The following is a 25,751-nucleotide window of genomic DNA, read 5'->3' as shown; positions in this document are numbered from 1 at the left end:
ATTGAAGTATAATTAACATAGTGTTATATTAATTTCAGATAAACAATATAATTCAACAATTCTATACATCATTACTCAGTGCTCATGATGATAAGGGTACTACTCTTTTTTTTTTTTTTTTAAGGGTACTACTCTTAATTCTCTTCACCTATTTCCCCCATCCCTCCTCACCTCCCTCAGGTAACCATCATTTTGTTCTTTGTAAGACTCAGGTTAAAAAAAAAAAAAAGACCTTGGGGTTTTTTGTCTCTTTTTCACTTGTTTTATTTCTTAAATTCCCATGAGTTAAATGATATGGTATTTGTCTTTCTCTGGCTGACTAGTTTTACTTAGCATTTTGAGTAATGTTGAGCATCTTTTCATGTGTCTGTTGGTCTATCATGTTATTGCAAATGGCAAGATGTCCTCTTTTTTATGACTGAGTAATATTCCTCTGTGTGTGTGTGTGTGTGTGTGTGTGTGTGTGTGTGTACACCACTTCCTTATGCATTCATCTATTGACACACACTTGGGTTGCTTCCGTATTTTGGCTATTGTAAATAATGCTACAATAAACAAAAGGCTGCATGTATCTTTTTAAATTAGTGCTTTCATTTTCTTTGGATGAATAAATATCCAGTAGTGGGATTACTGGATCATATGTTATTTCTGTTTTTAATTTTTTTAGGAACCTCCATTCTTTTTCCACATGGCTCTTCATTTACATTCCCATCAACAGTACACAAGAGTTCCCTTTTCTTCACGTTCTTGCCAATGCTTGTTATTTCTTGTCTTTTTGATACTAGCCAATCTGACAGGTGAAAGGTGATATCTTGTGGTTTTGATTTGCATTTTCCCAGATGATGCTGAGCATCTTTTCATCTGTCTGTTGCCCATTTATAGGTCTTCTTTGGAAAGATGTCTATTCAGGTCCTCTGCCCATATTAAATCAGATTATTGGGGGTTTTGTGGTGCTGAGTTATATAAACTCTATATATTTTGGATATTAACCCCTTAGTGGATATATCATTTGTGAATATCTTCTCCCATTCAGTAGGTTGCTGGGCTTCGTTTTTTTTTTTTTAAAGGCTTTTTGTTTTGTTGATGGTTTCCTTTGATGTGCAAAAGCCTTTTATTTTAATGTAGTCTCAATAGTTATATTTTGCTTTTGTTTCCATTGACTGAGGAGACATTTTTAGAAAAATATTTCTGTGGCTGATGTCAAAGAAATTACTGCCTATGTTTTCTCCTAGGATTTTTATGGTTTCAGGTCTCATACTTAGGTCTTATTTTTGTGTATGGTGTAAAAAGTGGTCTAGTTGCATTCTTTTGCATGTGGCTGTTCGGTTTTCCCAGCGTAATTTGTTGAAGGGACTGTCTTTTCCCCCATTGTATATTCTTGCCTCTTTTGTCATAGGTTAATTGACCATATAAGTGTGGGTTTATTTCTGGGCTATCTATCCTGTTCCATTGACCTATATGTCTATTTTTGTGCCAGTACCACACTGTTTTGATTACTAGAGCTTTGTAGTATATCTTGAAATCTGGGATTTGTGATACCTCCAGCTTTGTTTGCTCTTATTTCTCAAGATTGCTCTAGAATTTTTTTTAGCTAAATTTTAAATTTTGAGATAATTATAGATTCACATGGAGTTGTAAGAAATAATTCAGAGAGATCTTATATACCCCTTATCCAGTTTCTCCCCATGGTAACAACTTGTAATACTATAGTACAGAAATCACAATCAGGATATTCACAATGATACAGTCAAAATACAGTGGACTTTTTAGGTCAGTTTTTACATTTGGCATCCAGCGGCCGCATATCCATACTTCCATATCTTCCACTCAAAGATACAAATGTATACTCTTGTCTCCAATCAGTAGGGGCTATGTTAAGAAGCCTCCTGTACTCCTTTTTCCAAAAATATTTTTTAAGCAGCTCTGTACTGTCAAGCACTGTGCTATTATTGTGCCCTAGATGTTGCCACCTCTGGAAATAAGGTCTTTTCATCCCTAATCATACCACCATTGTAGGTTGAACACCTCTATGGTTTTCCAATAATGAACTTTTCTCCAATAATCAACTCTCCTCAAAAACCTGAATAAGCGTGAAAATGTTAGTTTCTCCTGAGCAACTAACTGAATGCTACTGAATTATGGGCAGATAAAGTCACTCATTGTTACAAATTCTTTTTTAAATTTTTAGATTGTCAAAGAATTTCAAAGAATTGATGTAAATGTGTACTTTGCATCACTTCAAGGTAAGTGCATATATAAATCTATCTACCCCTAAGACTTTCTCCCATGCTCTTCCTTCTACCTTGGAATATGGGTACATGATGTTCAAAGAGCCTTTTTTAAAGCTATGTTTTATTGTGGCAAAAGATGTAAAATAGAAAAGTTGCCATTTTAGTCATGCTGATGTGTACAGTTAAGTCAGTGGCATTTAGTACAGTCACAGTGGTGTGCAACCATTTCAACCATCAGTTTCCAAAATTTTTCAGTGTCACAAATAGAAACTACCCATCCTGTGGACCTTTTTGAATCTGGAAAGATTATTACTTCCAATTTGTTTAGTAGAGCTGGTAAGCCATAGAAATGTATGTCCTGACGACAGTGCAGAGTCAATGGGGACAATTTACCATGGGGATGACTTAGATCTCTTAGAAGTAGAGGATCCTCCAGGGTCTGAGTCTGTGTCTGTTTATGCACAAGTGTATTATGTAAGAAAATTCTAGTCCTTAGGCTGAGTTGTCTAAAAGCAGGCCCTGAAATAAGGATTCTTGCACAAGTGATTTGTTGATATTAGACATGAGAAATTCATGAGGGGCTGATGGAAGCCGGAGAGGGCAGGGGAAGAGGCTGGGAGAAGACCTAGGTTTAGAAGTCTACCTTAGCCTGATTCCATGGGGGGCATACAGCAGGAAGAGCATCACGTGTTTCTCCTTCCTGAGGCCAGCCTTTTTACCCCCATATCAGTCAGTGAAGGGCTGTAGGCCACCCAAGGTTAGGGTATAAACTGGTGGCCAAGGAAAATTCCTCAGAGAAGGGCACAGCTGTGGGCCATTAGCTGCCAGGCTCCTTGCAGCGTGAGGGTGAATACACTGGCAAAAACAATGTGGTCAGGAGCCAAGACTGTCTACTACAACCAGTTATGGTATGACCATCCATGTGCTTCTAGAAAAGAAACTCGGTTTAGAGCAGGATCACATTTTGAAAATTGAGGAGCTGACAAAATTTAATATCAGCTGATGTCACAAAAATGTGTTTTCCTAGAGACTAAACATTATTTCTTTCTTTTGAAGATCATGTGATAGAAAAACTGGAGAAATGTGGTTTCTTTAATGATAACATTAGAAAGGACATATTCTTTTTGACCGTCCATGATGCTGTCCTCCATCTACAGAACCAGGTTAAATCTCGAGAAGTTCAAGATTCCATTTTAGAAACGGTAAACCTTTAACCTTTCTACATAGGTTATTTTTCCTGAACTACCATGATTTCTGTGAAGAGCAAAAATTCCACAAATCTAGGTTTGAATATCAGCCCAGTAAGATTTGGGGCCACCTGCTTAACTTCTCAGAGCCTCTCTTTTCTCATCATTAAAATGGAAATAAAAACATTTACCTCACTGGATTGATATGACGACTAAATGTGATAATTTATGGGAAAGCACCTGTTAGTACATACATATCAATTTTATGATGTGTGGGTTTACTGATAAAAAATGGCATTAGACGTAATAATGCCTTTTTAGAATATAGGTGGTGAGTCTTGGATTTTCTGTGATTTGGGTATACAAATGCACAATTGTGTATATAATTTAAATTTTCAGCCATCTGGAAAATCCTGATGATAAATGTCTTTAAATAGGATCCATTAGGTCACAAGTGATCTTTGAAAAAGGAAAAAAAGAAAAATCACAAGTCAGCCTAGAGTTAATTATTTCCTACAAAATAGAATAGACTGTGGTTTCCCATGAGCCTCCCTAGTTTGTCAACTCTCCTGACACATCCCCTGGAATGCTGAGCATTCCAGAGTGGGTCATTGGGCTGGTCATTGGGCTGGGTTATTGGGCCTGGTCCAAGAACCTATTCTCTCATGGACCCTCAGTGAATTTGGGCAAATAAAACAAATACTTATAAAATAACAACAGTAGTAATTATTCCAGTGACATGGGTGTGCTATATTTTTAATTGCTTCCTTTTTAAAAATTAGGATAAGTAGATTTTTATTGTAGATTGGAAGTTGATATCTGAAGTAAAATTAATTTAGAAAACAATAGTGCATTATTGTTTTCAGATCTTGTTAGTGGAGAGACCACTTAATGCTGCTGGGGAAAATATTAGCACTAAATACCAAGGTGTGGATCTTAAATACATAAAAGAAAAAAAGCAGTAAAACATAAATCAAAAAAAAGGAGAAATCAACAAGCTACATGCAAGGTGCTGATCTCTGAAAGTTCATAAACCTTTTTCTATTTTCTGTCTAACTTAAAATTCTCTAACCCATAGGTTAACAGCAATAAAGCAGGATCATACAAAGCATCTAAAAAAACCCTCACATTAAAAGTATTTAGAACTGAGGTGTCAAATTCTTTCTCAACATGGAAATGGTTATTTTGTTATTTGTTTATACTCTATTTCTGATTCAAGCTCTCAGGCCACAAATGCCACAGAAACCACCAAGAGTGCCCCTTCCAGCGTTAGACTCAATCTTGTCTGCCATCAGGGAAGCATTGTGACTGGCTGGGATGGAATTTTTTTTTTTTTTTTTTTTTTACCCTGAACAAATATTAGACTGAGTTTAACTGAGTACTTCTATATCATACACTTCTTGGTTCACTGGGTAGATGATTGAGCACTACTGGCCTCCCTCATACCAGGAACCTTATACTTTTATGTGCCCTGTCTAGCACAAAGCGTCATACATGGTAGATGTATAGAAAATGGTGATAAATCATGCGTGGTACTTTCCTTTCCTCCAGGAAACATAACTTGTGGTGTTTGGATATGCGGATGCAGTGATATGACCCTCTCCCTGTCCCTTTATTTGAACATCACAAGAATTATTCTAGGATAGCCTCGACTTGTGGTTAGACCTATCCCCTAACTTTTATGTTATGACCATCTGCACAGGGACTTAATCTCTGATGCATTTCCACAGGAGCAAAGAGAACTGGGTTATCTATTTCTGAGATGAAAAGTAGCTCAAAAGCACTTCAAAACATCACTCTTGCCTTGATACACATCTGGAGTTACTTCAGGGGGCACCTGGGTGGCTCAGTAGTTGAACGTCTGCCTTTGGCCCAGGTCGTGATCCTGGGGTTCTAGGATAGAGTCCTGCATCAGGTTCCCTGCATGGAGCCTGCTTCTCCCCCTGCCTATGTCTCTGCTTCTCTCTCTCTCTGTCTCTCATGAATAAATTTTAAAAAATCAAAAAAAAAAAAAGGAAGTATCCTTCATATTTAAAACAAAGCCCAAATTGTTATTGGTTTCCTTTGTGTGGAAGCGTAAATTGCATACTACTGCTAAAAAGCAGAACTTTTCTGAACCAATGTGGTTCATACACTCTGGCTTCCAATTCCAATAAAATTAATTTCCATCCAATTCAACTGAGGACTGCTTATTGTCATCAGTCACAAGCCCTTGACTGCACACTCAATGGTGTACTAAGTGCTCTCAGCTCAGCCACTGAAGGGAAAAAACACAATTGACTGCTGAGTCACTTAAGCAGACAGGGTGATCCATTAAGAGGTACGCACTTCAGCGGTTGGGGAAGAGAGCTGAAAAGGAGGGGAGACAATGGAGAGCCATGGCAGGTCATACTTGAATGTGAAAAATTGGTATGAGGAAACATTCTAAGGTGCAAAATGTAAAAGAACAAGAAAGCTAAATAGGATTTTGTTGTATGGAGATTACAGCAAAGCTTCAAATAATTTTCAGAGGAGTATCAGGGTGGGGCTGATGTCATTATCTTTCCAATAAATATTCTCTGTTCTCTTGGTCAAGATTACTCTCATCCAAGACTGTAAGGACCCTCTTGAATTAATGGAAGCAGAACTGATTGAAGAAGAACTGGATGTCCAGGATGAGGTATGATCATTATTTCCTTTCAAAGAAAATAATTTGTATTGAACCTTAGACGAATAGAATAATACAAATAGTGATGATGTCTGACTAAACCATTCAGGGAAAATGATTTTTAAGAAATACCAAAAGGATGGCTTCATAGAAAAGGGAAAATGGAAAACAAAAATTGTCCCTTGAAGACATTAGGTACTTAGGGACCTTTTGCCCCAGACATATAGGCATGATCAGTGACTGGGAGCTGCCAACATAGTGGCACTGACTTTTTACCTAAGCCTCTCCATGTGTCCCCTTCCTTCCCCACCTAAGGGCAGTGGGATTAGGAGTAAGGTAGACAGAGAGGATTTCTAACCTGGGAGTTTCATAAGCTTCAGAAGAAGAATGTGAGGGACAGGAACCTCACGGAACTTTCATCTGACTGATGATAGCACACAAGACACTCCTTCCATTTGAGGCTGATCCCATGTATTGCCAATGCTCTTGGGACATCAGACTCTTCCTAGGAACCTTGACCTAAATGTATTATCTGACTGAACTTTTCGGCTCCACCACTGAGTAAGAGTAAAATGGGACCAACAAAGGAAGATCACAGGAATTTTAAAGTTGAAAGATGTCTTGGGATATCAAGACATCTGCATCCTAGCCCAGCAGAAATCTCTCCTACTCCGTCCCTAAGGATGTTCACTTAGCTTTTGTGTGAACATCTCAAGATAAGGGCAAGTGGTAGCTTTTCAAGGGCCTTTGTCACGAGGTTGGATGTCTCCAAGTGTTAGTTCTGCTTCCAATACTAGATGCAGCCTTTCTTTAATAAGTACCCAGTGGACTGAGATCTGCCCTCTTTAGCAACACAAACCCTCTTCCTGAACAGCCCTTACATATTTGAGAGTAGCTCTCATGTGTCCACCAGACTCTACTCCAGGCTAGATTCCTCTAGTTCCCTTTATTCCTCATGGGCACAAAATTTGTCACTGTCCACTCCCAAGTGGAGTCAGGTCAGCATGAAGATTATGCAACCACAACCTACCTTGATCTTGCCAAGATATGTTTATTACTGCAACTTCAAAATGTGTTTATTTTCATTGCAACCACATTGGAATCTTGGCTTCTATTGAGCAGGGGCCAGCTAAACACTTGGGCATTTTACACGAATGATGGTCTAGCTAGGCTTCCCGTTCATATTTGTGTAATTGGTTTTTGACCCCAATGCAGAATTATGCATATTTTTGCTAGATTATATCTTGTTGATTTTATTTTGAAATACTTTCAAATTCTGAATGCGTCACCCAACATATTAACTAACCATCCTGCTGATGCCATATGTAAATCTGACTAGCATGCCTTATTCCAGATCTTGATAACGTTGAGAAGAGCAACCTTCAGGCAGTAAGGCTGACAGGCAGAGATTTTTGTGGAGAAAGTACATTGCTAGGGTGAAAGTCAGAGGTCCTGCATCCTTAGCCTACCAGCTTAGTGAGTCTGGGAATGTCATTCTTGAGCTTAGAAGTACTTCCAGCTTTACTGGTTTACGAGTATGGTTATAAGACTGACTTAGTTGAGTAAAAACTCATCAAACTGGAACTTAAGAAGTTGGCACATTACAGAAGTATTTTTTGATTGCCTCATAAACTAACAGTATCATTATTCAGGTAATGGATAAGAGGATCATTCAGGTGGGGTTCCGGGTTCCGGGAGACGGCAAAGGGGTAGAGTGGAGTGGTTTTGAGGGTATGAGCTTTAGAACCATTCAGATTTGTATGCCAGCCTCACATCTACTACTTCCTGGCTGTGTAGCCCAGGGAAATTTACTCACCAGGTCTTCATTTCATTTTCTTCATGTGAAATGGAAATAGTAATACTTTATAGAGCTGTATATATTAAAGGATACATGTAAAAGAATTATAGTCTCTTGTACATAGTAAGTACTTGATAAATAGTACTCGCTGCTTTTAAATAAATCCAAGAATGATGAGGTACAAATTTAAGTTTTTACCATACACATGAGTAAATGTGAGTAACCCTAACGGTCAAGTCATATTTGTAAAAAACAAGATCATGTGGACTAAAGGACAATTTATTTGTATGAACACTTTGTTTCCCTTTTGTTTCCCCAGGCTATGCGTAGTCTTGCTTCCTGAAAGTGGGCTCACGAGGTTACTCTAAGCAAGGACTGAAAGGCAAGATTTACCCACCGGTAGACTTCTATGCAAACATTTTCTGCATTGACTATTTCTTTGGACTTGAAACACTCATTCTCTTTCCATTTGATTTTTTAAAATCTCTGATTTTTTTTAACCTCTTAGCCAATGAAAGAGAACCAGTAAGATTTTTTTTAAGGCTTTATTTATAAAATAAATAGCTTACCTCTAAAATGTGCAAAATGGTGAGGAGAATTATCCAGGTGATTTAGCAACGTCCAGGATCTGCTGATGTTAAGCTGCTGTTCCTCCACAACAGGTTTGTTAACAGTGTTCTCGTGGGTACTGCTGTACCTCTGTTTAGTTGGGTAAATGTGCCCCAAACAGTGTCTGTGGGCAGGTGGACCAGGAAGGACTATCATAAAGAAAAATCCATTTCTAACTGACTTTCATCGCCATCAGCTGCACTGGCCACGGTGTAGGGTCACACTGAATAAATGCAGAAATTTAATTATTAATGCATTTATCCATAAAAGTCTTATCACGTTTAGTAAATACATCAATGAAGTTTTTAAAATACAAACTTAGTAGTTAATAATCAATGTTATTATATGTGACCAGATATGTAGCCATAGTAAAAAAAAAGGGGGGGGGGCTCACTTAAAAACTATAGAACCAGACTGATCTATTTTAGAAACACTGATTCAGAGAAGTGAAGCAATAAGATTATTGTCGTGTGCAGAAATCCTTTTTTGATGATGATTGTCATGGATCACAATTAAGATCAAATAAAATATATGACAGACTCTAGATTAAAGATGCAGCTTTTATTTATCTTAGTTTATAGAAATGATCATCATATACAGGTCTATAGACGTATGGTCTATTTAAAATCTAATGCAAAAATTGTGTTATTTTGAACAAAAAACCAATTTTGATATAAGACTTAGTCTATATTTTTCTCTAAAACTTTAGCAGTGTATGAAATATATGATCTTTAACAGAATTCTGACCTTTCCAAAAAAAAATCTAAAAAATGGATATCCTGTATATAAATCTATATTTAAAATGAGTTTTTTTAGACAGAGCATTCTAAATGAACTTCAAAAAAATGGGTTTGGAATATATACATTGAAAATACATAGGTTTTTAAAAATCCATATTTTAAACCAGAACCTTTTGTATTTTTTATTTTTACTTAATCTTTTTTGAGTGCCAATGATTTTCTAGGTATTATATATAAATATAGACTTTAGTCCCGAGGACTATTCCCACATAATTCACACCGGAGTGAATGAAATTGTACTTAATTTCTAGGGAAAAAAATACTCAGGTCCCCAAGTAAGACACTGTTTTGCCCGCTTGAGATTTATTTTGTACCTTTGGCACAAATGTGTGAAATTCCCAGATGTGTTTGGCTATCTAAAGGCAGTATGTCTTATCCTTGTGTTTCTTCTTAAATACAATCAGAAGTAAGTTATCTGCTTCTGAAGGATTACTATCAGTGGTCATATCAGACTGGTTAACTAAAAGTATCACCCAAGTCTTTCTGGATATTGAAATTTGAGTGAGCTGCAATGGACTGCAATGTTACAATATTCTTTCATTTATGGGTTGTACTGTCCTTCCTTCGCTGATATAGAACAGATGTGACCCCTGTTGGGAACAGCCTAACCAGGATTATAATATCCCATTTCCACATCAATACCTGCCTCTAATAGCAACAAATCTTCTAAGGGTGAACATAACAGTCTTGCAGAAAATGGATGAATACCTCTGTTTAATAGAGGAAATATGCACTGACATTTTAAAGGAAATACCAAAGTTCCATCTTACAATAAGGCTAGAGTTTTGTAAAATCTTGGGTCCACTTGTGACTATTATAAGACCAGAGTCTATCTGACTTGATCCCAAGCTCACTCTAGGAATACGGTCTTCTCTGTGCATTTTGTGAATAGTAACCATACTTTTAAATCTGTATTGTCAATGAAAATTTTACTTGAAATTGAAGTGAGGTTGTCTTTTGTTATGTTTTTAACCTATAGGATAAGATTCAGTGTTGTATATGAATTTCAGTAACAATAAAGTCAAATCATGTACATTGGAAATATTTGCACATATTTTTATTAAATGTAAAGTTGCCTTTCATACTACTTGGATGTGTCCTTCCTGAACAAAATTATTAAATGTACTAAAAATGCTACATTTTAAGTTTGCCACCATTACTCTCAACAGCCATGATTTTGATGTATTCTTTATAGCTCCACTTCTATTTGTTTGTACGCAAATGTCTTTTTGTAAAGACTTTTCATGCAATAAACGTTGCAAAAGAGCTCAGTTAATTCTTATAATTCTTACCCAAGTATTTCCAGTTTGTCTTGTGCAATTATTTTCATTATTTTAAGCAAACTTTTCACACTGTTACAACGCATGTATCAAAAGGATACAAAGTATAGTGTACAAAGTATAGGAATTTTCACAAAACAAGGACACTAGTAGAGCCAGCACCCAGGTCAATACGCAGAATATATGCAGCAGCCCAGAAGCCCTCTCAAGCTCCCTCCCAGTAACTGCCCAAAGGGCTAACTACAAACACCTGAATGATGTCTAAATGTGGTGCCGTCTGAACAGATGGGGCAGGGGGAGAGGGACAGGGAGAGAGAATCCTTAAGCAGACTCCTGCTCAATCTCAGGACCCTGAGATCATGACCTGAGCTGAAAATCAAGAGGATGCTTAAGCAACTGAGCCATTGCAATGTCCCTCCATTTGAGCCATTCTTCTAGGTGTGTAGTAGTATCCTACTATGGTTTTAATTTGCCTTTTGCTAAGGACTAAAGAAGTTGAGTGCCTTCTCAGATGTTTATTATTATTTAAATATCCCTTTTTGTGAATCATCTGCCCAAACCATTCACCAGTTTGTTTTTTTCAGTCATCTGCCTTTTTCTAATGGCCTTGTAAGATTGTATAGTGAGGATACCATATAGTCCTCACTAATATGTTATGTAAGGGCCAAGGACAGGCTGCCCCAAAATGGGCCACTTTGGCATGAAGATTATTTTTGAGGTAAAAGCAATCAAAACCCAACAGATTCTGGAAAAGCTCTTTACCTCCCCCACAACTGCTTAGAAGAATTTAGACAGAAGATGTACTCCAGGAAGAGACCTATCACCATAACTATATTTTGATATGAACTAGGTAGGATAGACAGGGAGAGGCCTAGCAAGGCCTGTTTGATCAAAGTTCTCTGTGTCCTGTAGTTTCTGAGTGGCCCTGCAAACATTTAACAAAGATTTACTCTTTTTCATCTTCCTGTGAATTGCATTCCATCCCAGTGAAGCATCAGACCCCTACCTCCTCCTTAGTGCAGAATGACATATGTACCTCTTTTTGCCGGTCTTTGGAATCTCCATGTCTGTGTGGATTCCTTGTATGTACGAAATTAAATTTAATATTCTCCTGTTAAGCTGTCTTACATCAATTTGATTCTTTGTCCAGCTAGAAGGCTCTTGAAGGGCAGAGGAAATTCGTTCTTCCCAGCAGGTAGAAATATATATTACAAATACCTTATTCTATTTGATGGGAGAAAAAGGAACAGAGGTTGGACTTTGCTGCAGTTCCTGGTCCCCATGCAGAATTCCTGAAGCATACACGCTGTAACACTCTTAGAGCTCCCTCAAGGACTCCCTTTAATGTTTTACCGCCTTAGTTTTGCTCTGGTGTTACTTTCCTCTGATAATCGTAAACATCCCTCACCCCAGGATATGTTAGCAATCATCCTGCAAACATATGACCCACTGATATATATCTGAAGGGTCTCATGACCAGTGGCTTAGTAGACGGTAGTAAATAACCTTATCTTAACAGTAGCTAGTCCCTCAAAGTCTAGAAGCCTTGTTTCCAAGTTCCCTAGAGACTTAATGCTATCCCTAACCCCCAGTAATAAAAAAGTGTATAATCAGTCATTTCTCACAATCCCAGCTCTATTCCTGGGCCATGCCCCTGTGCTATACTAAAAGCACTTTTTTGCACTGAAAATATCTCAAGATTTCTTTCTTGACCGTTTGCTTATGGTCCCACATCATATTCTGTAGATTGGCTTTTCATATTTGAAAATGCATAAAAATCATGCACTTTTAAACAAATTTAATGTAGTTCAATTTACCATTTTTTTTCTTAATGTTTAGCTTTTTTTTTTTTTTCCTTTTTGGTATATAGTTTAAGAAATCTTTGCCTAAGATAATGAAGATATTTTCCTGTTTTCTAACAAAAACTTTGTTTTACTTTTCACATTTAGATACATATTTGGAGTCGATTTTTTTTTTGGAGTTGATTTTTATATACAGTGTGAGGCAAGGAGTGAAAGTGCCACGTGCACAGTACGTGTTTAATAAATAGTTGGAAGATTGAATTAAGCTACAGTGATGCTGAACAAGGCCAATAGGCTTGGGAATGGCAATCAGATTAGTGTGCAGTTGTTTAGAGTTTCCTGGGCTTGCAGGCCTATTCCTGGGGCCTACCACAGCTCACCTGCCCTATTTGCCTGCTCACCCTACAGCTTTCCAGAAAAGGGGCTGGGGATTCACTTGGATGCATGCAGAGCTTCTGGGAGCAGAAGGCTCTCCCAGATTCTATGCTCATTTTGAATCTGCTCACAAAGGTAGCCCACTTCATTCTTTTCTTTGGGAACATCTTTGGGCCTGGTCATGGAGAGGTCATGAGATCTAGCTTAAAGGTCATCCCCAATGCACTGTTTTAGACCAAGTGCTCCAGTATTCTGAGTATCCTCTGCGCAACTGAAACAAAGCAAAGCAAAAACAAAACAACTTTTTGAAATAATTATAGATTCACAAGAATTTGCAAAGAAATGTACAGCGAGGTTCCCATGTACCTTTCACCCAGCCTCCCCCAGTGTTAACATCTTGTATAACTATAATAAGTACAATATAAAACTCTTGACAGTGGCACTGGTACAAACCAAAGAGTTTATTCACATTTCGCCAGTTACACATACACTCATTTGTGTAGCTCTATACAGTTTTATCCCATGTACAGCTTCATATAAACCGCACCACAATCAAGATGGTTAACTGTACCTTTAGCACAAGGCTCCGTCTGAGGGTCCATTTTAAAAAGCATTCGAGGGACACCTTCGGGGGGGGGGGTTCAGTTGGTTAAGCGTCTGCCTTTGACTCAGGTCGTGATCCCAGGGTCCTGAGATCAAGCCCCACATCAGGCTCCCTGCTCAGAGGGGAGTCTGCTTCTCTCTTTCCCACTGCCCCTCCTGCTCGTGCTCTCTCTCTCTCTCTCAAATAAAATCTTAAAAAAAAAAAAAAAGCACTCCAAGCACAGATATACCTCTTCACATGACTCTACTCCCAGACTTAAGGCCAAACAAGGATATCCTGAGTCCTTGTTTACAGGAGCTCCTCTGATATACTTCCTACAGCCTAGGTAAGTTGACAACCTAATGTTCTATTTCAGAATTTGTTGGCATTTTTTTTTCATTTTTCATCCCAGTCATGGAGGAACTCCAAACCTCACAGCAGAAGGATCTGAAAAGGTCACCGTGTAGATGTAAAAGAATGGTATAAATCCTTGACCAACCAGTGCTATAAGTTGGTGGGGGCTCCTCAGGAGGGAGACCAGGTATGGCTCTTGTCTTAGTTCAGTATGCTGTAACAAATTATCATACACCGGATGGTTTAAGAAACAGACTGTTTATTTCTCACAGTTCTGGAAACTAGAAGTCTGAGATCAGTGTGCCAGTATGGTCAGGTTCTTGGCTAGAGCCTTCTTCTTCATTTACAGAGTTGTCTTGTTGCATCCTCACCCAGTTAGCTCACTGGCCTCTTCTTATAAGGGCACTAATCCCATCGTGAGGGCTTCACTCTCTTGACCTAATTACTTCTTAAACGTACCTCATCCAAATACCATTACTTTGGGATTATGGATTCAATGCATAAATTTGAGGGAGACACATGCAGTTCATTGCAGCTCTCTTCAAAGCACCTGTAAACTAGGTGGTCCTGCCATGCAGCTGAGGATGGGTTCTGATCTTTGCATGTTGATCAAAGCAGTCAACTCTACCCTTCCAGGTGAATTCACTTCCTTGCTCATCAATTTGTGCCAATCTAGCAAAGCAAGATCGTTTTGAACCCATTCCTCCAAGTCTATACATATACAAAAGGAGGCCTAGGCATCCTTCTATACCCCAGCACAGCAGTGTTCAGGAAAACAGGAGAGAGCTGCACCATTAAAACACACGTGTGAGCCAATGACCTTTCTCCACTTGAGTAAGGAAAGAAGTGGTGAGCAGTGAGGCTGGGGTGGGGGTGGGGAACCGGGCCAGGTTATAAGGGGCCTTGTAGAGCACATTAAAGAACTTGGATTTTATCCTCTGCTCTGGTGAGAGATAAAGGCCAAGTGGCTGGGTCACATTACCTCCCTAATCCAATCAGCTGACCTGGACACCTAGCGACAAATTCCGAAGGTGAAATTAAAGTAGAGATGAATGAAACCTTATTGTTTATTTTCCAAGGAGCGAGTGACAGGTGAAAGCGGACATATTAATTAGCTTTTGTGACTTAAAGAGCTTGTTTAAGGGGTGCGATTTTTATTTCTCCAGTTTATCCTTAAGACAATTTTAGTATCCTATTATCTATAATGATTAAATGTAATCATAAAAGTAATGAGGAAAGCATGTGCTATATTAAAACATTTAAGGCAGAAGTAGACCCTGATATTCGATTGCGGAGTTAACATTCCTTACAGACATGCTGCTGTTTCAATGTGGGAGTCACTGTCTTTTCTGGTGTTACTTGCTTAAAAACAAACAAACAAATCCACCAAAAAGAGAACTTTTGGTCCCTAAAACCAAGGAAGATGTGACTGCTTAATATTTCTGTTTCCACTAGTTATTAAATGTCTATGACAAAATCCAAGGTCTGGGAAACAAGCACTCTCTGCTTGCTGCCACCTCCTCCCAAAGAACTCAAGGCTTTGAACCTTTTGGGGTGGTGTTTTGCTCTTCTCTTCCCTTCTCGTGTTGGGTGGCTGGCCCACCCAGAGACATAGCCAACCACACAGTGAGGAAGCTCAGGGTAAAAGTCTAAGATCTATACTCAGGGGAGAAACAGTATGGAGGCCAAATTTGCCTGCCTACATTGTTGAAGCTAGTTCCTCTTTAAAATTTCTTTCTTTCTTTTTTCTTTTTTCAGACACTACTTTTTCCATTAGTTCCTTATTCATTCATTCAAGTGTTGACTGTGCACCTATGTTGTGATAGGCGCAGAGCTAGAAGCTGCGTATACAGTGAGTGGTAAACCGAACAGGACACAAGCTCTATTCTCATGGAACTTATAGTCTCATGTGGGAGAGAGACCATCAATAATCAGGTAAACATCGTATATGACAACTACTTGTAGAGGCTTGAAGGCAACAAATAGAGGGGCCTCCTGTGATAGGGAAGGACAGGGGTGGGAAGGCTGTGCACTCTCCCCGAGGAGGTTATCCTTAAGGAAGGAATTAGTGTGCAGAGATCTGCTGGAAAACTGTCCAAGCAGAAGGACCGGCCTAGGGAAGAGCCCTGAGGTGGGGATGATTTCAACACAGCAGGGGTTATCTGGAATGGAGAGATCAGCAAGACTGAGGAGACTGCCAGTGTAGGGTCCTAAACACTCAAGAATCTGTAATGGAAAGTCAGTGAAAAGCTTTAAGTTGAGGGGTGGTCAGTTTTGTGTTTCTGGAAGATTAATAGACACGCAACACAGACTTGTTGGTTTCTGCTAGCTCTGAAGGGATACCGAAGGATCTGGTCACTGTGGTTGCCTGTGGGCTGAGGAACCAGGTGGCCGGGACAGAGGTGGGAGGCACAAGTTTTACTACGGACCCTTTATTAACTTCTGAACTTGAAGGTATCATATATATATATATATATATATATATATATATATATGACATATATATATATAGATCCCAAGACTGGAAACAGGAACAGGAAGAAGGCAACTGCAGCTGCCCAGGACAGATCTAAGACACACTTCAGGAAACGGTGAGTTTCACTCGGAGTGAGGAAGGGGGAGGCATTCAGATAATCCCTGTTTTTGGATTCAGAATTGAGCAACTAAGTGGATGGTGATGATAACTGAAATTGGGGAGGGGTAAAGAGGGACACTTAGGGGCAGTTCCAGAATTTCTACTTAGGAGAGGCTAGCGGTGGTCAGCTAGTTGGAAGTGGGGGCCTTTGTGCATTTGCATAGTATTTCTAGCATCAGGATAGGTTTGATTATACTGCAGTCACCTAAAATATACACACAACATGCACACACTTCAGAACTAAAACAGAGCAAAAACGTCAGTGACTTATACAATAGAGTTTTTCTTTCTTTTTTTCTTGCTCAAAGTTTGCTACAGGTCTAAATGACACTCTGGGCAATTTTCCTACACGTGATGGTTTAGCATTCCAGGCTGTTTTGATCTTAGGCATCTGTATCTCAACACATGATAACTTTGCAACAAAGAAAGGGGAGGGGGGAAGACAGCAAGGAGAATTGTGCACCGTTCCTAAATATTTCCACCCAGATGCAATATGTGTAGTTTCCCCCCACATTTCAGTGGTCACAGTAACTGCCCTCACCAACTGCAAGGAGGTGGATAAATATAAATCTCCCAAATGTCTAGGAAAGGAAGGGGGCTGGAAGTATTGATATAGCTCTAGTGACATCACTATGATAGTTCCATAAGAATGAAAAAACTTCCAAAGTTAGTATCAAAGAATGAGGTACATTAAAATAAAGGGACACCTGGCTGGTTCTGTGGGTGGAGCATGTGACATAGGGTGGGGAGTCTGAGCCCCACACTGAGCATAGAGATTACTTAAGAATAGGGTACAGGTTATAAAAAAGAGTTGAAATATGGCCCATCAATGAACCCCCTCCCCATCGTTAGTTTTGTGGTGTGTGTGTGTGTGTGTGTGTGTACGAGGGACCCAAGAATCCCAATTTTGGACACATTAAATTCAAGATTCTTCTATCTAAATGGAAGTGTCAAATAAGCCACTAAAACATAAAACAGGAGGTCAGAGGGTAGGTCTGGGCTAGAGGTAGAATTTGGGATATTAAAAAAATATATATCTACATTTGGGCACAAGAGTGTGAAGTCCAAGAGAGGGGTCTAGGCCAGTATGGTTAGGGATAAGATGGTCTAAGGGAAATGCAGACGATAATTCAAAGACAATTGTGACCAGAACCATGATGACAACCAAATTTAAAGAGGGGTCTGAAAAGGAGAGTAAGAAGCAACAGTCGCAGAAGAAGGGGAAAGTGGAGTGACACTGTTAAGGACTAAGGGGAAGAGCCTTAAAAGATATGTGTATTTCTGCTCTTGTCAAAGCGAACTCCTCCACCTGTGCGGCAGATCCCTTCTGCCTCTCAATTCCTGTCTCTCCACTGAGTCAGATCTATCAGTGCTTAACATGCTCTAGTGACTTTTCATTGTGTCCTTTACATGGAGCAAAAGGGCAAGGGATCTCTGTGGGGTCTCTTTTACAAAAGCACTAATCTTACTATTCATGAGGGCTTGGTCCTCAGACCTGATCACCTTGCAAAGGCCCCATCTCCTAATACCATTACCTTGGGGGCTAGGATTCCAAATATGAATAGGGGGTGGGGGTGGACACTGACATTCAGATCATAGTAGTGCCTTCTATCACATTGCCCTGCCCAGTTCCCTTCACATCATTTGCAATTCTATACACTTGAGGGAAGCCTGGGTGGCTCAGTGGTTGAGCATCTGCCTTTGGCTCAGGGAGTGATCCTGGAGTCCAGGGATTGAGTCCCACATTGGGCTCCCCACAGGAGAGCCTCTCCCTCTACCAAGGTCTCTGCCTCTCTGTTTCTCATGACTAAATAAATAAAATCTTAAAAAAAAAACAACACACAAAAAAACCAATTATCTACACTTGATCTTAGCCAAAAGACTAAGAAGTGATAGGGCATTTACAATTCTAATTATTGTTTACCTGTACACTGTGAGTGTCCCCCCACTCCAATACAAAGCAAGTTGCAAGAAGATACAAGGAAAGCTTAGGTAGGGGAGGGGATAAGGATTGAGAAGCATAAGTGGTGCTTATTTCCTCTCAAAGTATCACATTTTCAGCAATTTTAAGAGAGTGTTGTTGATAAAAGAGTTAATATGATGAAAATAACATTGGAGCAAGCAGTCTAAAATTCCAATCGCAAAGCAAGCAGAGTAGTTAGTCAAAGGTTGGCACCTGTATGAGGACATGCTGTCCCATCAACCAAAGTCGTGGGGCTCACCATGCCTCTTGACGTGGCCCAGATAATTCTTATGTTACAACCTGGCGTACCCTTGAGACAGGACCTCATCTACCTCTACACCACAGGACCTAGAACAGTGTCAGTCAATAGTACGTCCTCAATAGTTACTGAATAATTGTATTCACATAATCTTATATAAATTATTTTATCTATATAATTATATAACATACTTCATTATTGATACAATAAATAAATAAAGTTGCAAATGCTGCTGATAGCTTAGTGAGATCTGGGCTGAGACCCACCCAACGACACAGATGTGAACTTCACTGGTAACCTCAGGAGGAGCGTTTGCAGTCAGGTGTTGGCTAAATGGCCAGATGCAGGGAGGGAGGAGCAAGGGAAGAGAGGCGGCCGAGATTGCTCCTTCCAGAAGCTGGTGGCAAAGGGAAGAAAGAACAAGGTAGTGGACTATAAGATGCAAAATGAACAGTTTCGGTTTTTAAAAGGTAGAGACTTCAACATTTTTTGTATGTGAGAACAGAGCCAGCAAAGAGAGAAGTGAAGATGCAAGAGAAAGGGTAGCGGGTGGGGCGTGTACTAGAGTAGATTTGGTTATTTACAGAACTGGGAGTGTTGACCTGCCCCCCAACCCACACACAAAGGAAGTAAGGACAGGTGGGGGTAGAGGTCAGGAAGTCCAAGGGGGTGGGCCTTTCTTTCTGAGCATGAAGTACAGAAACATCACTTCCCAAACTACTCTTTTCAACTTCTCCTCTTAGCCAACTCTTCCGCATTTCTTTCCAGATCCTCTTCACTTCTGCACTGTTAAGCTTTGTCAACGCCTCCCTGCTCTGGATCCGCCTGTAGTTCCTAGGTCTTCAGCTGGCTCAGGGTGTGATCATGGCCAATTGTCGTGGATTGTCCTGCTCTTTGATATTCAAATGACAAAATCTATCTTATGAAATTGTAGGAATTCCAGACTTTTTATCTGATTTCTCTAAGTATTAGTGAGGATTTCCATGGAGTATGTTCACATTGCACAAACCCTATCACCCTACTTCTGGAAGTGCAATAATTCAGCCCAGAGATGGACACAAACCTCTCTCTTAATTCCCTAAAATATAACTAAGATATCTGAAGTAAGATTTTATTTGAAAGCTTAGGGATAAACAGAAGGGAATGACAAGAAAGAAAAGTAAAAGAGTGTTGTAACTCAAACGCCCAGCCTATTTTGTTCTTGCTCTATCTACCTTGAGATCATCTTCTCAGATGTCAGAAAAGCTCATGTAATTGCAAAGCACTGTTGATATTCCTCATCACACAGGAAAACTTTCGAAAAGCCCTATTTGAACTCTTCTGCACTTCCAACCAAGTTTCTGCCCCTACGTCGGCAGTCTGTTCCCTTCTCTGTCCTTCCAGAAGTTTCCTTCCACAGCACACAGAGATCTCTGGCCTCCAGCAGGGTCCTTCTCTAATCATACCCAGCTCAGCAGAACAAAAGCTGGAGGAACTGACCTCTGCAAAAAAGCCCCAGTTGTTACCCAAACCTGACCCAGCATCACACCACACCTGGAAACAGAATTAAGAATGTTTGTCCAAAATTTCTCTGTGGATCCCCAGCATCAGAATCTCCCAGGGTCTGTGAATCAAACCAGAACATGTTTGACTTGTAATTGTTTCAGATGATCGCTTTAGGAAATTACTATGAATCAAACCCTTAGTTTTGGGGCCAACTGTATCGTGTGTGCATATTGCCTTATCAACCATCGCAATATTAATCTCTGTCTCTTCTGTAACTTCCAAATTCATGAAAAGTAGTGTGGATGCGGGAGATTTTATTTACCTGTGGCTGGTGCCACCTAGCGGACATCGTCTCCAAAACAGCTTCGAGTCTAGAATTTTTCTCTACCTGCCAAAGGTAGTGATGAAAATGAAGCTGGCTAACGGTTATTCTGGTTAGGCAGTGTGTTGGATGTGATGCTAATTTATTTAAATCCACTGACTAATTTAATCTCCAAAACAATACTAAGAGGTGGGAACAACTACCCCCATTTTGCAAAATATGGAAACTGAGACAAGGAAAGCTTAAGAGTTGCCTCTCAGGAGGTAAATGGCAGAGCGACATTTGGAGTCCAAGCCCTTACCTATTGAGCTGAAATATACTGAGTACATTCTGTTAATGAAGAATTCAGCGCAACGCGTTTATATACTGCTGTTGATGGTGTGGTTTAGCACCTGGGAGGTGGCTAGGAGGACTTAGCTCTTAACAGGTTCCAAGGAAGTGGTTCAGTTGTCCCTGGAGGCATTAGGAAGGGCCAAAGAAATGTTCCGCACTGGCCTCTGGGCAGACAAGGTTCATTCCTCTGGTGTCCTAAATTCCTCTGGTGTCCACAATGCAGGTAGGCCAGGCCTGCATTTCGTCTTTAGTTGCGAGATAAGCAAATATTCACAGTACGTGGGATAACTTAATGGGGTGAGGGCTGATGCTCTCCTGCCCCACACATCAAAGTAGAAAGCTCAGACTCCATTCTAAGCATCAGGAGCCTTTATTCCTGACAAAGGAGGACGGTATCACTCTCTACCATCTCAACGAGAAGTTCAGTTCACAGGAGTGCCTTTCTTCTGTGGAGTAGATCTCTTGGTGCTGTCAGGGTTTTTCTACATTAACTTGGGAAAATCGAGTCATTCCCAGATGTCTTAGACACCTGGGGCTCCCATAACAAAGTACCACAGACAGAGTGGCTTACACAGCAGAAATTTATTTCCTCACATTTCTGGAAGCTGGAAGTTGGAGATCTGGTGGTTGGGTTCTGGTGAGAATTCTCTGGCTCACAGAGCCTTTCCTGGATGCATGTACAAGAGCCAGTTCTTTGGCTGTCTCTGTTTCTAAGAGTACTAATCCTATCACAAGGGCCCTAACCCTCATGTCAATCTACTCCTAATTGCCTTTTAATGGCTCCACTTCCAAACACCATCACGTTGAAGGATAGGACTTCAAAATACGAATTTGGGGAGGGCATAGATATTCAGCCTGGAACATTCTGCCCCTAGACCACTAAAATTCACTTCCTTATCATATGCAAAGCACATTCATTCCACCCCAATGACTCTGCGTCTTCCCTCATTCCATCAACTCTGAAGTCTAAAGCCCAAAGTCTCATCTAAGTATCATCTAGATTAGGTATGGGTGAGGCTCTAGATAGGAATCATCCTGAGGTGAAATTCCTCTCTGGCTGTGAACCTGTGAAACCAGACAAGTTATGCACTTCCCTAATACAATGGTAGGACAGGTGTAGGATAGACATTCCATTTCCAAAGGGAGAAATAGAAAAGAAGGAAGAGGTGATGGGTTCCAAGCAAGTCCAGAACTTAGCAAGGCAAATTCCATTAGCTCTTAAGGCTGGAGAATAATCCACTTTGGTTCAATACTCTACCCTCCAGGGCCCACTAGAGCACCCCCCACTCCCCCCCCCCCCACCGCCACCCCAGGTGGGGTGGACAGCCCCGCCCCCATATGGCTCTCTATGGGGGTGCTGTCCATGCAGCTCTGCTGAGCAGTCTTCGTCTTTGAAACCGAGGTGGAGGCAGCCTTGCTGATCTCTGAAATCACCAGTCAGGTCCTTTTTCTCTGTTCTTGAAGGATAGCATACACAACCAGGGCCAAATAGCCCCATAGTCTCATCCTGTAAAGTCCAAGGTGTCCAATAGCCATCCTTCACTCCACGTTGTCTTTTCTATCGCCTTCAGTTCACACTGGCAGTGTCTCTGCTGGTACAATCCTATTTCTATGTCAGGCTTCTGCTGGGACGGCTGATGAAGTCCACAGATCATGGCACTCGTGATCAGGGTCAGATGACCGTTGAACCTCACCTTTAGTGTTCTTTCCAAAAAAAGCTTTCTCATTTTATGCAATATGGATAGGCTGAGAATTTCCCAAATCAAATTCTGGTTCCTCTTCGCTTCACTCCTTCATCACTCCCATTTTGCATTTCACTATGAGCAGTCAGGAGGAACTAAGCTGCTCCTCTGTTCATTGCTGGAAACCTAAGTATCCAATTTCATCACAAGTTCTACCTTCCACAAAACACCAAAACACAAGCCTCGCCAAATTGTCACTTTACAATAAAGGCTTGCTTTTCCTCCAGTAAACATTCTCCCGATTACACGCTCATTTCTCTGCAACCTTACCAGAATCACCCTTACTGTCCACATGCCTAGCATGCACCTCAAAGATCTTCCAAGGTTTCCAGAGCCACTTCCACATATTTAGGTATTTGATATAGCAGCACCCACTTCCTGATACCAAAATGTATTAATCAGCTCTGGTTGCCATAACAAAATACTGGGGCCTGGGGGCTTAAACAACAGAAATGTATTTCCTCACTCTTCTGGAAGCTAGGAGTCTGGGATCAGGGTGCCAGCACGGTCAGGCTCTGATGAAAGCGCTCTCCTGGCTTCCTTCTCACCGCGTGCTCACATGGCCCTTCGTTGCAGAATGTGCAAAGAGAGAAGGGACCTGTTCTCTGGTGACACTTCCTATAGGGGATACTAATCCCATCATGAGGGATGACCACCCGCATGACCTCGTCTACTCTTAATTACCTCCCAAAGGCTTCACCTCCAAAGACCAACACACTGGGGGTGTCAAGGCTTCATCCTTTGAATTGTTTTGGGGGGGGGAACTCAAAGATTCAGTCCATAACACCAGATATTGTTTTCTTTGGCTTACATGTATTTTTGTTGCAAATAGGTTTGTCTGGAGTTTTTTTTCCCTTTTTATTATATAGTATTTTAAACACCAGAAAAGTTGAAAGAAGAAAACAGAACACCACTGCCTGGATTAATTGCCACATTTGCCTTATCTACACGTTTATATGCCTACCTAGCTATATATTTTTTGTTCAAAGTATCTCGTGGACATCATGATTTTCTACCCACCAGCATGCATCTAACCAAAATATCATTATTATGAAAATAAATCCCTCCCTTATGTCATCTTTTAGCCAATTCATATTGAAATTTCCCCAATATCTTCTATAGCTGTTTCCCTCTGAATTTGGATCAAATGAAGCTTTAGGCACTGCACTTAGTTGGTATAGCTCTTTGGTCTTATTCATCTAGAAAAGTCCTCCTACACATTTTCCCCCAGGACACTGACTTTTTTTTTTATTTATTTATTTATTTTTTTATATATATATAAATTAATTTTTATTGGTGTTCAATTTACCAACATACAGAATAACACCCAGTGCTCATCCCGTCAAGTGTACCCCTCAGTGCCCGTCACCCATTCACCCCCACCCCCCGCCCTCCTCCCCCTCCACCACCCCTAGTTCATTTCCCAGAGTTAGAAGTCTTTATGTTCTGTCTCCCTTTCTGATATTTCTCACACATTTCTTCTCCCTTCCCTTATATTCCCTTTCACTATTATTCATATTCCCCAAATGAATGAGAACATACACTGTTTGTCCTTCTCCGGTTACTGTGGCCAAGTTCAAAAAGGGTGTTGCCTGAGTTCTCCTCTGGGATTTTGATGGAATCTTGTCTCACATTTAGATCTTTCATCTATTTTGAGTTTATCTTTGTGTATGGTGCAAGAGAGTGGTCCAGTTTCATTCTTCTGCATGTGGATGTCCAATTTTCCCAGCACCATTTATTGAAGAGACTGTCTTTCTTCCAGTGGATCGTCTTTCCTCCTTTATCGTATATTAGTTGACCATAAAGTTCAGGGTCCACTTCTGGGTTCTCTGTTCTGTTCCATTGATCTATATGTCTGTTTTTGTGCCAGTACCACACTGTCTTGATGAACACAGCTTTGTAGTACAACCTGAAATCTGGCATTGTGATGCCCCCAGATATGGTTTTCTTTTTTTAAAATTCCCCTGGCTGTTCGGGGTCTTTTCTGATTCCACACAAATCTTAAAATAACTTGTTCTAAGTCTCTGAAGAAAGTCCATGGTATTTTGATAGGGATTGCATTATACGTGTAAATTGCCCTGGGTAAAATTGACATTTTCACAATATTAATTCTGCCAATCCATGAGCGTGGAATATTTTTCCATCTCTTTGTGTCTTCCTCAATTTCTTTCAGAAGTGTTCTATAGTTTTTAGGATATATTTTGAGAACCATTTGAATGGTAAATGGTTCTCCAACCTTTTATTTTCAGGTTGTAGGTGTCCTTCTGTCTAAAATGAGTCTCTTGTAGACAGCAAATAGATGGGTCCTGTTTTTTTATCCAGTCTGAAACCCTGCGCCTTTTGATGGGGTCATTAAGCCCATTCACGTTCAGAGTTACTATTGACAGATATGAGTTTAGTGTCATCATGATATCTATTTAGTCCTTGTTTTTGTGGATTGTTCCACTGAACTTCTTCTTAAAGGGGAATTTTAAGAGTCCCCCTTAAAATTTCTTGCAGAGCTGGTTTGGAGGTCACATATTCTTTCAGTTCCTGCCTGTCTTGGAAGCTCTTTATCTCTCCTTCCATTTTGAATGAGAGCCTTGCTGGATAAAGTATTCTTGGTTGCATGTTCTTCTCATTTAGGACCCTGAATATATCCTGCCAGCCCTTTCTGGCCTGCCAGGTCTCTGTGGAGAGGTCTGCTGTTACCCTAATATTCCTCCCCATGAAAGTCAGGGACTTCTTGTCTCTTGCTGCTTTAAGGATCTTCTCTTTATCTTTGGAATTTGCAAGCTTCACTATTAGATGTCGAGGTGTTGAACGGTTTTTATTGATTTTAGGGGGGGATCTCTCTATTTCCTGGATCTGAATGCCTGTTTCCCTTCCCAGATTGGGAAAGTTTTCAGCTAGGATTTGTTCAAATACATATTCTGGCCCTCTGTCCCTTTCGGCGCCCTCGGGAACCCCAATTAAACGTAGGTTTTTCTTCCTTAGAGTGTCATTTATTTGCCTTAATCTGTCTTCATGGTCCCTTAATTGTTTGTCTCTTTTTTCCTCAGTTTCCCTCTTTGCCATTAACTTGTCTTCTATGTCACTCACTCGTTCTTCCACCTCGTTAACCCTCGTCGTTAGGACTTCTAGTTTGGATTGCATCTCATTCAATTGATTTTTAATTTCTGCCTGATTGGATCTAAATTCTGCAGTCATGAAGTCTCGTGAGGCCTTAATGCTTTTTTCTAGAGCCACCAGTAGCTGTAGAATAGTGCTTCTGAATTGGCTTTCTGACATTGAAGTGTAATCCAGATTTTGTAACTCTGTGGGAGAGAGGGCTGTTTCTGATTCTTTCTTTTGAGGTGAGGTTTTC

The 25,751-nt window shown here is 40.3% G+C and overlaps 1 protein-coding gene across 4 annotated transcripts in view; it reads left to right on the top strand.

Annotated features, from left to right (window-relative positions):
* The window catches only part of SLC26A4 (solute carrier family 26 member 4), a 47,441-nt gene extending 39,121 nt beyond the window's left edge, over positions 1–8,320 (top strand). For all 4 annotated transcript variants that reach the window (XM_055300836.1, XM_055300837.1, XM_055300835.1 and 1 more), the window contains 4 exons: positions 2,189–2,243; positions 3,288–3,433; positions 5,994–6,077; positions 8,183–8,320. In XM_055300836.1, the coding sequence (XP_055156811.1) occupies positions 2,189–2,243; positions 3,288–3,433; positions 5,994–6,077; positions 8,183–8,206 (309 nt within the window). In that variant the 3' untranslated portion in view covers positions 8,207–8,320. The remainder of the gene's footprint in view (positions 1–2,188; positions 2,244–3,287; positions 3,434–5,993; positions 6,078–8,182) is intronic.
* Positions 8,321–25,751: the final 17,431 nt, after the last annotated feature.

The sequence above is a fragment of the Nyctereutes procyonoides genome, unplaced genomic scaffold (assembly GCF_905146905.1).
Source record: "Nyctereutes procyonoides isolate TBG_1078 unplaced genomic scaffold, NYPRO_anot_genome, whole genome shotgun sequence".
Taxonomy (NCBI): domain Eukaryota; kingdom Metazoa; phylum Chordata; class Mammalia; order Carnivora; family Canidae; genus Nyctereutes; species Nyctereutes procyonoides.
Note: the sequence above shows the minus strand (reverse complement) of the source record. Positions and strands in the feature narration are given on the sequence as shown.